This window comes from Myxocyprinus asiaticus, chromosome 41, assembly GCF_019703515.2.
Source record: "Myxocyprinus asiaticus isolate MX2 ecotype Aquarium Trade chromosome 41, UBuf_Myxa_2, whole genome shotgun sequence".
NCBI classification, from domain to species: Eukaryota; Metazoa; Chordata; class Actinopteri; order Cypriniformes; family Catostomidae; genus Myxocyprinus; species Myxocyprinus asiaticus.
This window is the reverse complement of record NC_059384.1, coordinates 39,170,529-39,187,027: the sequence shown is the minus strand read 5'-3', so window position 1 is coordinate 39,187,027 and position 16,499 is coordinate 39,170,529. Positions and strand designations below refer to the sequence as shown.

At 38.0% G+C, this 16,499-nt stretch overlaps 1 protein-coding gene across 1 annotated transcript in view; it reads right to left on the bottom strand.

The window, feature by feature from the left end:
• Positions 1-16,499, bottom strand: part of tmx3b (thioredoxin related transmembrane protein 3b) — a 209,146-nt gene that overhangs the window by 49,865 nt on the left and 142,782 nt on the right. Inside the window, exon 13 of the mRNA XM_051683054.1 lies at positions 9,346-9,402. Within this exon, the coding sequence (XP_051539014.1) occupies positions 9,346-9,402 (57 nt within the window). The remainder of the gene's footprint in view (positions 1-9,345; positions 9,403-16,499) is intronic.

Genomic DNA, 16,499 nt, shown 5'->3' with positions numbered 1-16,499 from the left:
CCCTGCATTTTTAATCATACATAAAAATAAACCAATAAATTGAGCCTGCATTGTAACAAAATCAATTGTATTATTAGACAGTCTGAACATTCCAATATCCCAGTAGAATGTGTACCAGAAAAAACAACAAATATACACAGATCAGGTAAACTGTATACCTTACAGACTGAAATGACAATATCAGTGCTGTCACACCAGACATGACTGCATCATTTCCCCCACCCTCAAGTCCAGTGGTGACATTATGATGCTTTTCTGATCCTACCATGAGGATCAATTTCTTGCAAGCCTAAATGCATCCTTGCATGTATTTCCAAACAATCCCTGCTTTTTTAAACAATTTAACCAATGTATTATCAAAAAAATAAAAAAATAAAAATAAAAAAAACATTTAAAAAAATGTATATATTATGTATATATATATATATATATATATATATATATATATATATTGCATAAGACCCGTCTATGGCAATCCGAATGGACTTTTACTTATTCATAGGATATTAATTGTTGATAATCAACAATTTAATTTTAACTTGTTAAAATGTAAATTCTTGATACCAGTAATGGAATTACTACTAGTGAAAATTTTAATTCTTGATATCATTAATTACATTTACACTAGTAAAAACAATAAGTATGATGTAATCACTCACAGAAATACACATTCTTGATATCAAAAATGGAATTTCAACTAACAAAAACTGTCATTCTTGAAATCTGTAACAGCATTTTCACTAGTCAAATTTCACAATGATCTCTGATATTGTCGCGAGCCGAATTTACTTTGAATCATTCGCAGGATATGAATTGTTGATATCAACAATTACATTTTTACTAGTTTGAATGCTAATTCTTTATATCAGGAATGTAATTACTACTAGTGGAAAGGGCAATCATTAATATTAGTAAAAATATTTGCAATAGTAAAAAAAAAAAAATATTCTTGAATTCAAACATGACGTCATCACTCGCAGAAAAAAAAAATATAAAAAATTGAATTTCAGCTAGTAAAAGCTACAATTCTTGATATCTGTAATTGCATTTTCACTAGAAGAATTTAACAATGATCTGTCTAATGATGTCTGGCTTTGCCAGTTGGAGATCACTAAAGAGGTGTGTGAACTTCCAAAAATGATGACAGACACTGTAATATGCTCTGGCCCCCTCCCTGACGAGGTTTAGAGTAGATTAGTGTCACTGAACGGCTGGATGTCTGAGTGGTATTCGGAGAATAGCATAGGATTCATAGATAATTGGAAGAGTTTTTGGGGTAGACCTGACCTGCTAAATAGAGACGGAATCCATCCCTCCAGGGAAGATGCCTCTCCTCTCTAGCAATATGGCTCATAGTCTTAATAGTGATAGTATTTGACAATCTGGGGCCCAGGTCAGGAAGCAGACAAACTGGTTAATCCGAACGTCTGCTAGCTGCCTTGAGACACAGGTCACATAAACTACAACACATAGAGACTGTATAAACCTAGATATCATATTGAGACTGTGTCTGTTCCCTGAACTACCAAACACAAACCCCTCACTAAATCATTTAGAAAAATTTGAGTAAGTTCAAACTTAAAAAAAAAAAGAAATTAGGCCTACAAAATGTTAGATCTCTTTCAACAAAAGCACTAATTGTAAATTAAATTATTACAGATCATAGTTTGGATGTGCTCTGTTTGACTGAAACCTGCCTTAAACCGGATGAATATATTAGTTTAAATGAATCTACTCCCCCAGGTTATTGTTATAAACATGAGCCTTGTCTGAGGGGTCGAGGAGGAGGTGTTGCTACAATTTACAGTGAAGTTTAAGTCTTTTGAACTAATAATGCTTAATGTGACACCGTCAGATATAAATAAAAAAACTCTGTTGTCTTTTGCCCTTGCTACAGCATATAGATCACCCGGGCCTTATTCTGATTTCCTTGGTGAATTTGCAAATTTTTTATCAGATCTTGTAGTTACTGTAGATAGAGATTTCATTGTTGGTGATTTCAACATTCACATAGATAATGAAAATGACACACTGGGATTAGCATTTATCGATATTCTCAACTCTCTTAAGAGTCAGTCAAAATGTGATAGGACCAACTAATCACCATAATCATACGCTAGATTGAATTCTGTCATATAGAGTTGATGTTGATACTTAGAAATTCTTCTGCAGAGCAATGACATCTCAGATCATTACCTCGTCTTTTGTATGCTGCGATCAGCTAATATTACTCAATCTACACCATGCTATCGTTCAGGTAGAACTATTCTTTCGACCACTAAAGATAGCTTCACTAATAATCTTTTGGCGTCTGCCAAATGAATAAATGAAATAAACGTAATCTTCCAGATCTATCTCATACACTCAATAAGCCCCAAATCTAGAAGAACTTGATGAAATAACAGAAAATATAAATACAGTCTTCTCTAGCACTCTTGATAGTTTCGCCCCCCTTCGATTAAAGAAAATTAAAGAAAAAAGCCCCGCACCATGGTACGATGATCACACTCATGGTCTAAAGAGAGTAGCTCAGAAAATGGAGTGCAAGTGGAAGAATACAAAATTAAATGTTGGAAGCATACATGGAAGGTGCATGGAAGGATAGTGTCTGTAGCTACAGACTGGCACTAAAAGCTGCCAGGTCAGCATATTTTAGCAAACTCATAGAAAATAACCACAACAATCCTAGGTGTTTATTCAGTACTGTGGCTAAATTGGTTAGGAATAAAGCCTCAACTGAACCTGATATTCCGTCACTGCACATTAGTAATGACTTCATGCATTTCTTCACTGATAAAATAGAAATCATCAGAAACAAAATTGGAACTATGCAATCAACTGTCACAGTACCACAGAAAACAGTGTCTCATAATTTTCCTCACGTGCAACTTCAATCCTTCGCTGTCATAGGTCATGAAGAGCTAACAAAACTTATCGAAACATCAAAAGCCACACCATGTATGTTAGATCCAATACCAACTAAGCTCTTAAAAGAGGTATTTCCTGTAATCTCAGAACCTCCTCTAATATTATTAACTCCTCGCTATCCTTAGGACATGTCCCAAGAAACTTTAAAATGGCAGTTATCAAAACGCTTATTAAGAAGCCACAACTTGATCCTGGAGAACTGGCTAATTATAGGCCGATTTCAAATCTCCCGTTTATGTCAAAAATACTAGAAAATGTAGTGTCCTCCCAACTATGTTCATTTCTACAGAGAAATAGTATATATGAACAAATTCAGTCAGGATTTAGGCCCCATCACAGTACAGAGACTGCACTTATCAGAGTTACAAATGACTTGCTCTTATCATCTGATCACAGCTGCATTTCTTTTCTAGTGCTTTTAGATCTTAGTGCTGCCTTCGACACGATAGTTCACGACATCCTCTTGAATTGGCCAGAGAATTATGTTGGCATTTGTGAACTTGCATTAGTATGGTTTAGGTCCTATTTAGCGGACCGCTAACACTTATGTAAATGAAGAATTGTCAAACCAAACAAAAGTATGGAGTGCCACAGGGATCAGATTTAGGGCCTTTGCTTTTCTCCTTGTATATGCTTCCCCTGGGAGATATTATCAGAAATCGTGGAATAAGTTTCCACTGTTATGCCAACGATACCCAACTTTATATTTCTTCAAAACCTGACAAAATTTCACAATTCTCCAAATTAGCAGAGTGTATCAATGAAATAAAAGATTGGATGGCCATAAATTTCCTTCTACTCAATTCCGACAAAATAGAGGTACTAATTATTGGAACAAAAACCTCTAAAAATAAGCCGCTAAAATATAATTTGACTCTCGATGGATGTACTGTTACATCATCTTCAACAGCGAAGAACTTAGGTGTTATATTTTATACCAATCTGTCCTTTGAAAATCAAATTACAAATGTTTGTAGAACAGCATTCTTCCACCTAAGTAATACTGCTAAATTATGACATATGCTCTCTGTTGCTGATGCCGAAAAACTAAAGGTTCATGACCTCAAGACTAGATTATTGTAATGCATAACTGGGAGGATGTCCAGCAAGTTCAATAAATAAATTTCAATTGGTTTAAAATGCAGCAGCCAGAGTGCTGACTAGAACCAAGAAATATGATCGTATTAGCCCCATTTTATCGTCGTTACATTGGCTACCTGTTAAATTTCGTATTAATTTTAAAATTCTGTTAACTACGTACAATGCTATGCATGGTCTAGCTCTGCAGTACTTAAGTGACCTTCTACTACGCTATATTCCAACACATTCATTACGATCGCAAAATTCTGGCCTGTTAATAGTTCTTAGAATATCAGAATCCACAAAAGGAGGTAGATCCTTTTCATATTTGGCTCCTAAACAATGGAATAGTCTCCCTAACACTGTTTGAGATGCAGACACACTCACTCAGTTTAAGTCTAGACTAAAGTCTCATCTATTTAGCCAGGCATACACCTAATTTATCCTTCAGCTCACAATTAGGCTGCTTTAGTTAGGTCTGCCGGAACCAGAAACATTGATTATGATTTATAACTCTGCAATAAATTTAATGGCATCTATGCTAATATTACTCTATTTGTATCCCTGTATCAACCTCGGGACTCCTATCCTGAGGTCACGAGAACCAGCTGGATCCAGCTCCATTCCTGCTTCGTGTTGGACTCCACTGCTACATATCACGAGTGATGACGATTAAATGCACCCGGTGCCAGTCAGACATCACTTCAGTCTATTATGATGGACTTCAGAGGATGAACTGATGCCAACTCCAACCATAAGACATGGGATACATCATATGACATTGCCTGAACCTCGGATTTAGGATTGACCTCACTGAAATTACCGGCCGGTTGAACTGCGATGCACCTCACTGATCTCCGTTTGCATCATCTTGGTCTAATGATAGACTACACTCTTAAAATGGAATACATAGACTATCAATTAATTGCCAACAAAAGCCTTCATCAGCCAACTAACAAAGGACAATGCATCTATGTGAACTTCTGCAGTTAATCCAGGATGAACTTCAAAGACATTAGTCATTAATCTTACAGTCCTTACAAAATCTTTGTTTAAACACTGGCCCTTAACACTTACTTAGTTTAATCATTTTAAACCATGACTTGTACTATACATAATTAAGTAATCTTGTCATTATATTCATGATGTTAGTCAGAGGGGAACTGGCCCCACAGTGAGCCTGGTTTCTCCCAAGGTTATTTTTCTGCATTAACCAGCATCTTATGGAGTTTTGTGTTCCTTGCCACAGTTGCCTTTCGGCTTGTTCACTGGGTTTCTAAATATATAAATAATTATTTAATTACTTATTTTTATACACAATTCACAATCGTATTTTATCAAACTCCACAATGATAACTAAGACTTTATAGATATTACAGTTTCATTTTCTGTTAATGCATGGTTTTCTGTAAAGCTGCTTTGAAACGATGTGTGTTGTGAAAGGCACTATACAAATAAAAATTACTTGACTCATTTCCTTCTATTCAAAACACAATTACAGATATCTACAATAAATTTTTTTACTAGTTGGAATTCCAATTTCACATATCAGCAATGCATTTCTTACCTGTAAAAATGATATTTTTTTTATATAGAAATAATTACAATGTTTATTTTACAATGTTACAATGTTTTATTTTAACTAGTAAAAATACCTTTAGAGATATCTAAAAATACAATTTTAACAGGCAAGAAAAACTAAAATTCCTATGAACATTATGAATATTAATTAGTCCTCTGTTTTTCCCATCAATCAACTTTTGGCACCAATAGTAGTAGGCTAAAAGATGGAGGGTTATTGCTGCCATTTCTGCTTATTCTAAGCTAATAAATCCCGCAGTCGCGGGATTATTTCCAGCATTCAATCTGCACTTTTTGGATTTCCACAGAAATTATTTTTTTAAATAAATTACTTATCACAAATTGAAGTTTTTTAATTTTTTTGTCTTGCAATTTGCGCTGAGGCCTGTACCATTAGCACAGGTGTGACACAGAGTCGTGTCAGCAGGCTTTGACACGAGTGAATGCTGCACTCTGTGGCAGACCGCTCTTACATTCCCCTGACTTCTCTCTACCTTTTATCTTGCAGACAGAAGCATTGGACAGGGGGTTGGGAACAGTGCTGTCCCAGGTGGTGAAGGGGGAGGAGCGCCCCGTGCTGTACATTAGTCGGAAACCCTCGGTGAGAGAGACTAAATACAGCACAATAGAGAAAGAGTGTTTGGCCATCAAGTGGGCGGTCCTCACCCTCAGGTAATATCTGTTGGGGTGGGCTTTCACCCTCTGTTCGGACCACGGCCCACTCCAGTGGCTCCATCGCATGAAGGATGCCAATGCGCGGATCACCCGTTGGTATCTGGCACTTCAGCCTTTTAAATTCGAGGTGGTCCAGATGGCTGTCGCGGATTTCTTCTCTAGAAATGGTGGTGGGAGTGGGAGACAGGCCGGATGGCTCCCTGGCCTGAGGCGGGTGGTGGGGGTATGTGGAGACGGGGGTGTGGTCGAGCAACACTCTATGGAGAGCGAGGCCGGGAGAGGGAAGCGATAAGGATTGACACCTGTGGGGAATGATTTCTAATAGCTGTTTTGTGTTGCTGTGAGAGTGGGAGAGAGATAAAAGCAGCCAAAACCATAGATGAAGAAGAGAGAGGGACCTGAGTCCTGGGATGACGCTGCCTGTATTTAAGAGAGAGAGCTTTACTTTATGTTGATTATTGAGGGACTGAGTTTTTTTTTGTTTTTTTTGTATGTGTGTGTGTTTACGCTGAAAAGCAGCAGGAAATAAACAATACTAAAGTGTGAAAGCTGGTTCCTGCTTCCTCATTTACCCCGATACTGACCAGAAACCGAATAGTTTCAAAATAATCTAATCAAAACGACCGAAATTCAGATTTCATCATTACATTTTAAGCCTAATATTTGGATACTTTAACAGGGCTATCCAATCCACTGATAAAATTGGCATTTATATGTTAAGTCATTATAATGTTACTAGGGATGCAAATACCAAATTTTTCTCTTCCAATACGATTCCGATATTTGAAATCTCAGTATCGACCAATACAGATCCGATACCAGTTTTGTTGTGTTTTTGCATAATCTGTTTAGAATATTTTACATTACTGTGTGGAACTAATTGGTGGTACTCTGTAATATGTAAAGAAACACAAACCTCTAACTACACTTTATTTCAATATAAATGTATAGCTTATTAAGAAAAAAAACTTTATTGTTGACTCGTCTACTGGATTGTGTAGCAGCAAAATTAACAGTAATTCCAGTCTAAGTGTTCAGCAGAATGAAGGCAGGTTTTGTTCTGTTTTTTTTTTTTACTACATTTTTAAAATGTTGTATCTGGATTTTAAAGGATTCAGATCAATTTTTTTGTTCAATTTATTTATAAGATATGAGTTCACTTTTCATTCACAGTTATTTTTTTGGAACCCATTCAAATTAAATATTGTTATATTTGTAAACAAATAATAATAATAATAATAATAAATTACTATTATTACTATTATTATTGACTTTTAGAATTTTAAATACAACAGTCACATTTCTCGTGCACCTTTAACTTTAAAACCCTCTCGCTTTTATTTTGACATTCTGAACTCTCCAGGAAGTCCTGTATGTGTCTGTTTGTAGGCAAGTTCACAGTAGTTTAATTCGCTTCTTATTCAAATTCTGGTAAAATGTACACCCGGTGCCATTCTAAATGCATATTATAAGTGAAACAAACTATTGAGCATCTACATCCGAGATGTTGTTTGTGAGTAGCTCTCAAATATTGCGCATTGCGTGAAGGCTAAATATAGCCGCGAGTGTCAATTCAGATTTCATCATTAAATTGTAAGCCTAATATTTGGATATGTTAACAGGGCTATACAATCCATTTATAAAATTGGCATTCATATGTTATTATAATGTCACATGTGGCTTAAAAAGAAGTTACAGAATTATTGTCAGTCCACCAGCTGCTTTCCAATGATCTAAATATATTAATACAATTCATTAAATGTCCCTTTGTCTCTGATAAACTGTGAAAGATGCAAAAAAAGATATGTAGTTGCACGTAATGGACTTAAAGAAATAGTTCACCCAAAAAAGAAAAGTTGCTGATAATTTGCATCCAAGATGTATCTGAGTTTCTTTCTTCATCAAAACAGAATTTAAGATTTTGGTCTGTGCAAGTTTCTCTTGTAAACAATGACGCACTTCCTGCCTCCTCCTCCATGCGTGACCTTACCAACAAGCTTACGTCATCCCTCTCATGAGCATGCATCACAGAGATGTACGGAAGTGAACATTTGTAGTTAAAAAGTATATATAAGTATTGTTTTGTTTAAAAAAAAATAATCAATCGTTTGGGTTCAGAAGAACTTATTTTTGACTGGAGTCGTGTGGATTATTTTGATGCACCATAAATATGCATTTTGGACTGTCAAACATTCACTTGCATTGTTTAAAGGAGGAGGCCTGAAATGAAATCCTAAAAATCTTAAATTCTGTTTTGATGAAGAAAGAAACTCAGATACATCTTGGATGGCCTGAGGGTGAGTAAATTATCAGCAAATTTTCATTTTTGGGTGAACTATTCCTTTAAGAGCAGTTCAAAGCTCTCGTTTAATTACAAACGCTTTTGGGAAATGTGTTGCAGAAATTAAGTACTACTTCAGTGCTACTTACGTTCTAATTAGGGCTTTGGGAAACCCAGCCCAGGTCTATTTTTTTTTATTTTTTATCCATCATAGCCTACTTGTTTTCATTTAATAAGTACTAGGGCTACATTCAGAGGCATATCATCCATTATAATTTCACACATGATGTCAGTGGATATGATCTATATATTTTTGACTCCCAAGTGCCAGCTGGTGTAACTAATGTGTTTTAGGGTGAATCTTTTACCTGTCAATCAAACACTGCCATTAAACAAGAGTTTTAAATCTCACCAGCTATGTCCAGCTTTAAACTGAAATAACTTTGCAAATGGACAATTTGAAAAGTGCAAAAATGCATGAGTTGGCATCCATTAGTAACATACATAGCCACGTTGATCTTTCTAAAACACATTACATTTTTCTTCAAACCCTCAATCTATCTTCTTTCTCCTCTGAAGCAATAGTTCATACTGTACTTAATTAAAAGTACAGTTTTAGAAAAGAGAAGCTAATGTCTCTCCTGACCAATAACACGTTAATCTAGCAATATCCCTAACCTTTACACAACCTTCATTAGCTAACTTTCTGCCCTTAATCACCACTTCCCAGAATGCACAAGCACTCATGATGTCTGGGAGGTTTTTAAAGCTGTACTGTCAGAGGGTGCAGGGCTACTTACCCCATTATCAGGCTGTTGATGTATTCATTACCATCCATATGGCCGAACTGGAAATCCCTGGAAACCAGAACATATGACCAAATGTGAAAGCAATTAACAAATCAAGAAATGCTGCAGTCACAAACATCAGGAAAACTGAGGGGCATTCTGATTTCCATCATTAAGAGACAGTTCCGCAATAGTGACTCTATTAGTGACACAGTCTGTACAGTCAGAAATAACATGTCAAATCCAGTGGGTCATGCTTTTAAAAGTGTGTTTTTTTCCCAAACATAATATAAATCGGCAAGACTTTTATTATATCATTGTAGATTATTTTCCAGTGACGGATCTGAGGCCCCGTTTAGACTTTGAATTAAGATCTGTTTTGAAACAGGACAACACTAGATCTTTGTAAACAGGGCCCAGAACATTTTGAGATTCCACAACAATCACATTCAGAAGTGTAGAAACCACATTAGTCGACAACACATGTGACCACTTTGGGCTTATAATGTAATGCTCATCTGTTTGAATGGATTCAAACAGCAGCAATGCACCACCACTCACCTGTCAATCAACTGCTGTGCTAAATCAAGAGTTTTAAACTTTGCCAGTTATGGCTTTAAAAGGAAAGAATTGTCCAATCAGAAATGTCAAAAATGCATAGCCTATATACAGATGCGGCCTTTAAAAACAAGTGTTTTTTCCAGGGTTCATACAGGCATCATTGAATGAAAATCAAGGACTTTCAAGAACTTTTTTTCACCACAAATTTTTTGCCTTCAAGGACTTCACAGAAGAACTCTGAGCTTTCGTATAATTCTGAGTTCACAACTTTTATTAAGAGTGACATGAATAATATTTACAAGTTGGAAACTTGCAATTAAAGTAATTCCGACATAGCATGACTGGACCATTATTAACAAATATATAGGAGGTAATCGGCCAGGAAAAGTAATGCTCTATGTCTAGTATGTGAAAATGTATAATACAATATATATATATATATATATATATATATATATATATATATATATATATATATATATATATATATATATATTAGAAAGAGAGAGAGAATTTATTTAGAATGTTTTGTGTCATTATTATAAACACATTTTAGCTTTTTATTGTCATTAACAATTTTTATTGATTCCACACTCAAATCAACATAAACGGCACATGAAAACACTGAATACATTTTCAACAAAATATACCCCACTCCCTCCCTCCTTACCCCCACCCACCCACACAACACACAACCCAGTGGTCAGACACAGAATAATAACACACATACAAGCAAACAGTCCAAAATAAATAAAAAATAAATAAATAAAAATACTCAGATATAAAAAAATAAAAAAAACATTGCCCAACAAAAAAGAAAAAGGGTTCCACACATCAATTAATTACATACACACCATTTAAACTGTCCCTCTCCACTGTTCCTCCCTGGCACCCTCCAAGAAGGCCAAATAAGTGCCCCACTACTTCTCAAAGGCACCCAAGCTGCCCAGCTGCCTATGCAACATCTTTTCAAAGGCCGCCACTGTGCCCAATTCGGTGCACCACTCATGAAATGAGGGTGCACCAGCAGACTTCCATCCCCCAAGGATCACTTTCCTGCCGATCATCACACTGGTAAGGACCCAGTTTTCAATGTGTGTGTTCCCTAAGTTAACCCCTGCCCCATCCCCCAAAATACAAAGTCTGGGGCAGAATGAAATCTGAGTGCTCAGGATCTCACAGACATAACTCTGAACCCTTGACCAAAACTCTTGAATCTTAGTACAATACCAAAAAACATGGGCTATGTCCCCATCCTCTGATTGGCATCGCCAACAGGTGGGTGTATCTTTAAGACCAAGCCTATGCAATCTAGAGGGAGTCCAATAAAAACGACGCATCCATGCATCCCTAGACATAGACTTGGCATTTTTTTAAATCCTACCCCATTCTTCATCCTCCATAACTTCTTGAGATATCAAAACCCCATCCCCTAGACTCTGAATTAGCCAGGAATAGTACGCTAAAGCCTCATGACCCTTTCCAAAAGCCGCTAGTACTATCTCAAGAGTGTCTGCAGCTTTAGGGGGATGTGTACTACACCCAAAGATGGTACAAAATAGATGGCGCAGCTGTAAGTACCTGAAGAATTGAGATCTGGGAATCCCAAACCGGTGTGTAATATTTTCAAAGGATCTCAATGCTCCATTTTCATACAGGTCACCCAGCGTAGCAACTCCCTTCTCAATCCATTCTGTCCAGCAAAAAGGGGACTTATTAATACACAGTTTAGGGTTTAACCAAATACTTACGGCAACGTTCAGATAAATGTCCGAATTGAGCACGCGGGAAACCCTTGTCCACACTAACTGCATGTGTGAGATAATGGGATGTGTCTTCAGTTCTCTGGGCAGCTTGGTAGAAAGACATTGCAACGGCAAGATAGGGGCAAGAAGTTGTTGTTCAATGCAGAACCAGGGAGGGGCTCTTTCAGGTGGAAGCGACCAATGAGCCAAATGTCTGAGACCAAATGCATAATAATAAAATGAAATCTTGGGTAAGCCTAGCCCACCTTTGTCAATCGGCCTATGTGATTTATTGAATTGTAATTTGGGACATTTACCATTCCAAATGAAAGACTTTGCTATGCTTTCAAATTGCTTGAAATAAGAGAGGGGGACATCTACCGGGAGAGACTGTAGCAGGTAGTTAAATTTTGGAATACAGTTAATTTTAATAACATTAACCTTCCCAATCATCGATAAATTTAATGAAACCCACCTACCCACAATCGCTCGAAAACCATTTTATTAAGGGGTCAAAATTAACACTAACTAAATCAGACAAATTTGTGGGGAATAAAATGCCCAAATACTTAATGCCCTGTTTGGGCCACTGGAAGGCGCCTGGCTGGAAGGCCGTTACTGGAGAGCACACTGTCAGAGCCAATGCTTCGGATTTATACCAGTTGACTTTGTATCCTGAGAATTTGGAAAAGGAATTAATAATTCTGTGGAGGCAATTTTAAAATAGAGACAAATAATAAAATATCACCTGCATAAAGCAGAAGCTTATGTGCCACGCCTCCCGCCACCACCCCTGGAAAATCATCCTCCTTTCTTATCACGGCTGCTAATGGTTCCAGGGCAAGACAGAACAATAATGGGGAAAGAGGGCAACCCTGCCGAATGCCCCTATCCAGAGTAAAATAATCTGAAATTAGTCCATTTGTTTGTACCGCTGCTACAGGGTGTCTATAAAGTAACTTAATCCAACCAATAAACGTATTCCCGAACCCATACATTTCCAAAATCTTAAAAAGATAATCCCATTCTACCATATCAAACGCCTTTTCGGCATCAAGTGAGATGGCAGCGACCGGAGACTGATCATTCACTACTCACCACATGATATTGATGAAACGCCTGATATTGTCAGAAGAGCTATGACTCCGAATAAACCCCACCTGATCTATATGTATAAGAGGTGTCATAACCTTACTTAATCGGTTAGCCAAAATTTTAGCCAAAATGTTTACATCTAGCTGGATCAGGGAGATTGGACGGTAACTTTTACACTCGCTTGGATCTTTGTCCTTTTTAAGAATCAGACTGATCCGGGCTTGTGTCATGGTTGGAGGAAGCTTTCCATTCTTTAATGATTCCGTATAAACTTCTAACAAAAGTGGAGCCAGTTCTGTAGCATAAGATCTAAAAAATTCAGCGGCAAAACCATCTGGCCCCGGAGCCTTGCCTGTAGGTAGGGACTTAATTACCTCGTCAAGCTCCTCCAAGGTTATCTCAGAATCAAGAGAGTCGTCAGTTTAGGGAGATCTAATGGTTCCACAAAGTTTCTAATATCTTCAACAGTAGACGAAGACGTGGAACTATAGAGATCAAGATAGAATTCTTTAAAAGCATTATTAATATCAATGGCTGAGGTAAATATTTCACCACCAGCAGATTTCACTGAGGGAATGGTAGAAAAAGACTCTCTCTGCTTTATATATCTAGCCAAATGCTTCCCTGCTTTGTCACCTGACTCGAAGTATGACTGTCTTGCCCTGAACAACCAAAACTCCACTTTCTGCGACAAAATAGTATTATATCTGTATTTCAATCGGGTCAATTCTCTGAGACAATCAAACGACATTCGGCACTTCAGCTCTGCCTCGGCACGTTTAATATTTCCTTCCAACTCCACGAGTTCTCGTACTTTGGATTTTTTGATGAATGAGGCATACTGTATGATCCAACCCCTGAGAACCGCCTTAAGTGCCTCTCAAGCCACACCCACAGAGGATACCGAGGACCAGTTGGTCTCCATATAAACATTGATTTCAGTCTTTAACATTTGTTGGAAATCAGGATTTTGCAAAAGGGACACATTAAGGCGCCAACTATATGATTTCTTTTTCTCTATATGTGGTAACACCTCTAAACTCACCAGGGCGTGATCTGAGACTAAAATGTTTCCAATTGAGCAATCCACAACAGATGAAATGAGGGATTTGGATATAAAAAAAAAAAAAAATCTATTCTAGAATAAATCTTATGGACTGATGAAAAAAAATGTATAGTCCCTACCAGATGGGTTAAAAAGTCTCAAAATAACTGTAAGACCAAGATTTTTACACATCCTGTGAAGCATCAGTGTTGCTCTAGGAGGTTTACACACTTTTGCTTCACTGTGATCAAGGACTGAGTCCATCTAAAGATTAAAGTCTCCTCCCAATATTATATCATGAGGGGTGCCAGCGGTTTGCAACATCCCTTCAAGATCTATAAAAAAGCCCTGATCATCAGCGTTAGGTGTGCGTAAATATTAGCCAAAATCAACCTTTGCCCTTGAATTTCAACTAACACAATAATGACTCTTCCTAATTTATCTTTAATCTGTTTGAGACATTTTAATTGTAAATGTTTATTTACCAATATAATGACTCCCTTGCTCTTACTTGAGCCAGCACTAAAAAAAAACATGTCCACCCCATATCTTCCCAAATTTTTCAGCTTCCTGCGGGGAAAGATGCGTTTCTTGAAGAAACACTATATCAAATTTCTTACATTTAAGAAAAGAAATAACCTTTCTTTTTACCCATTCACATTCCATGTGGAGAGAGATAGTACACTCATATTAACAACTGACATATTGATATAATAGAAAAAATAAACTGTGTGTGAAAAACAAAATTATACAGACCACAGTCCCCATTAGTGAAACAATCAACCCCCGAACATCCCCCCCAAACAAAACAAAAACGAAAAAATAAAAACGTGCGCATCAACCTCGCGCACGACAGTGCCAACCGGCGACAATCCCTCTAAACTCAAAAGGTCCATGAACGCCCACGTGCCCCCACGACAACTTTGCCATCGGATTGTTCAATTTTGCCTCACAAATTTGTGAGGCAAAATTACATAACAGAAAATACTTTGTAAAATAAACCCAGCAAATAGGAAGAATGAACACAAAGAATGTGTAGATTCATTCACAGAACTGTCTCAAAGGTGTGATCTTCCACAAAACAAATTCCAGCTGATATAAACCATTCAGATATGTTCAGTGAGCCGGCTGTTATGAGTTCAGCGGATGACGTAATCATTTCAATGCCTCGTTAAAAAAACTCAACAAAACAAACTACAGCCAGCAGGAGGAATAAGCATGAAGGACGAACAGATTAATCCACAGCTGTTCCAAAGGAGTGTTATTCAATAGAACAAGCTCCAGCCGCTAGGCGGAACCAATACAAAAAGAAACAAAACCAGCATCCCGGTTCCCCGGATGGTCGAGTCAATTCACTTGGAGGCTGCATAAACATATATACCATGACTTACACAGTCCGTCAGCTTTATAAAAGACATCCTTTGTGCGAGTATGTAGATACACTATATTGCCAAAAGTATTCGCTCGCCCATCCAAATAATTTAATTCAGGTGTTCCAATCACTTTCATGGCCACAGGTGTATAAAATGAAGCACCTAGGCATGCAGACTGCTTCTACAAACATTTGTGAAAGAATGGGCCGCTCTCAGGAGCTCAGTGAATTCCAGCGTGGTTCTGTGATAGGATGCCACCTGTGCAACAAGTCCAGTCGTGAAATTTCCTCGCTACTAAATATTCCACAGTCAACTGTCAGTGGTATTATAACAAAGTGGAAGCGATTGGGAATGACAGCAACTCAGCCACGAAGTGGTAGGCCACGTAAAATGACAGAGCGGGGTCAGCGGATGCTGAGGCGCATAGTGCGCAGAGGTCGCCAACTTTCTGCAGAGTCAATCGCTACAGACCTCCAAAGTTCATCTGGCCTTCAGATTAGATCAAGAACAGTGCGTAGAGAGCTTCATGGAATGGGTTTCCATGGCTGAGCAGCTGCATCCAAGCCATACATCACCAAGTGCAATGCAAAGCGTCGGATGAAGTGGTGTAAAGCACGCTGCCACTGGACTCTAGAGCAGTGCAGATGCGTTCTCTGAAGTGACAAATCATGCTTCTCCATCTTGCAATCTGATGGACGAGTATGGGTTTGGCGGTTGCCAGGAGAACGGTACTTGTCTGACTGCATTGTGCCAACTGTGAAGTTTGGTGGAGGGGGGATTATGGTGTGGGGTTGTTTTTCAGGAGCTGGGCTTGGCCCCTTAGTTCCAGTGGAAGGAACTATGAATGCTTCAGCATACCAAGAGATTTTGGACAATTCCTTGCTCCCAACTTTGTGGGAACAGTTTGGGGATGGCCCCTTCCTGTTCCAACATGACTGCGCACCAGTGCACGAAGCAAGGTCCATAAAGACATGGATGAGCGAGTTTGGTGTGGAAGAACTTGACTCCTGACCTCAATCCGATAGAGCACCTTTGGGATGAATTAGAGCGAAGACTGCGAGCCAGGCCTTCTCGTCCAATATTAGTGTCTGACCTCACAAATGCGCTTCTGGAAGAATGGTCAAAAATTCCCATAAACACACTCCTAAACCTTGTGGAAAGCCTTCCCAGAAGAGTTGAAGCTGTTATAGCTGCAAAGGGTGGGCCGACATCATATTAAACCCTATGGATTAAAAATGGGATGTCACTTAAGTTCATATGCGTCTAAAGGCAGATGAGCGAATACTTTTGGCAATATAGTGTATTTTGCGGTCATCCGTAGTGTCCACTCTCAATCTGTCCGGGAAC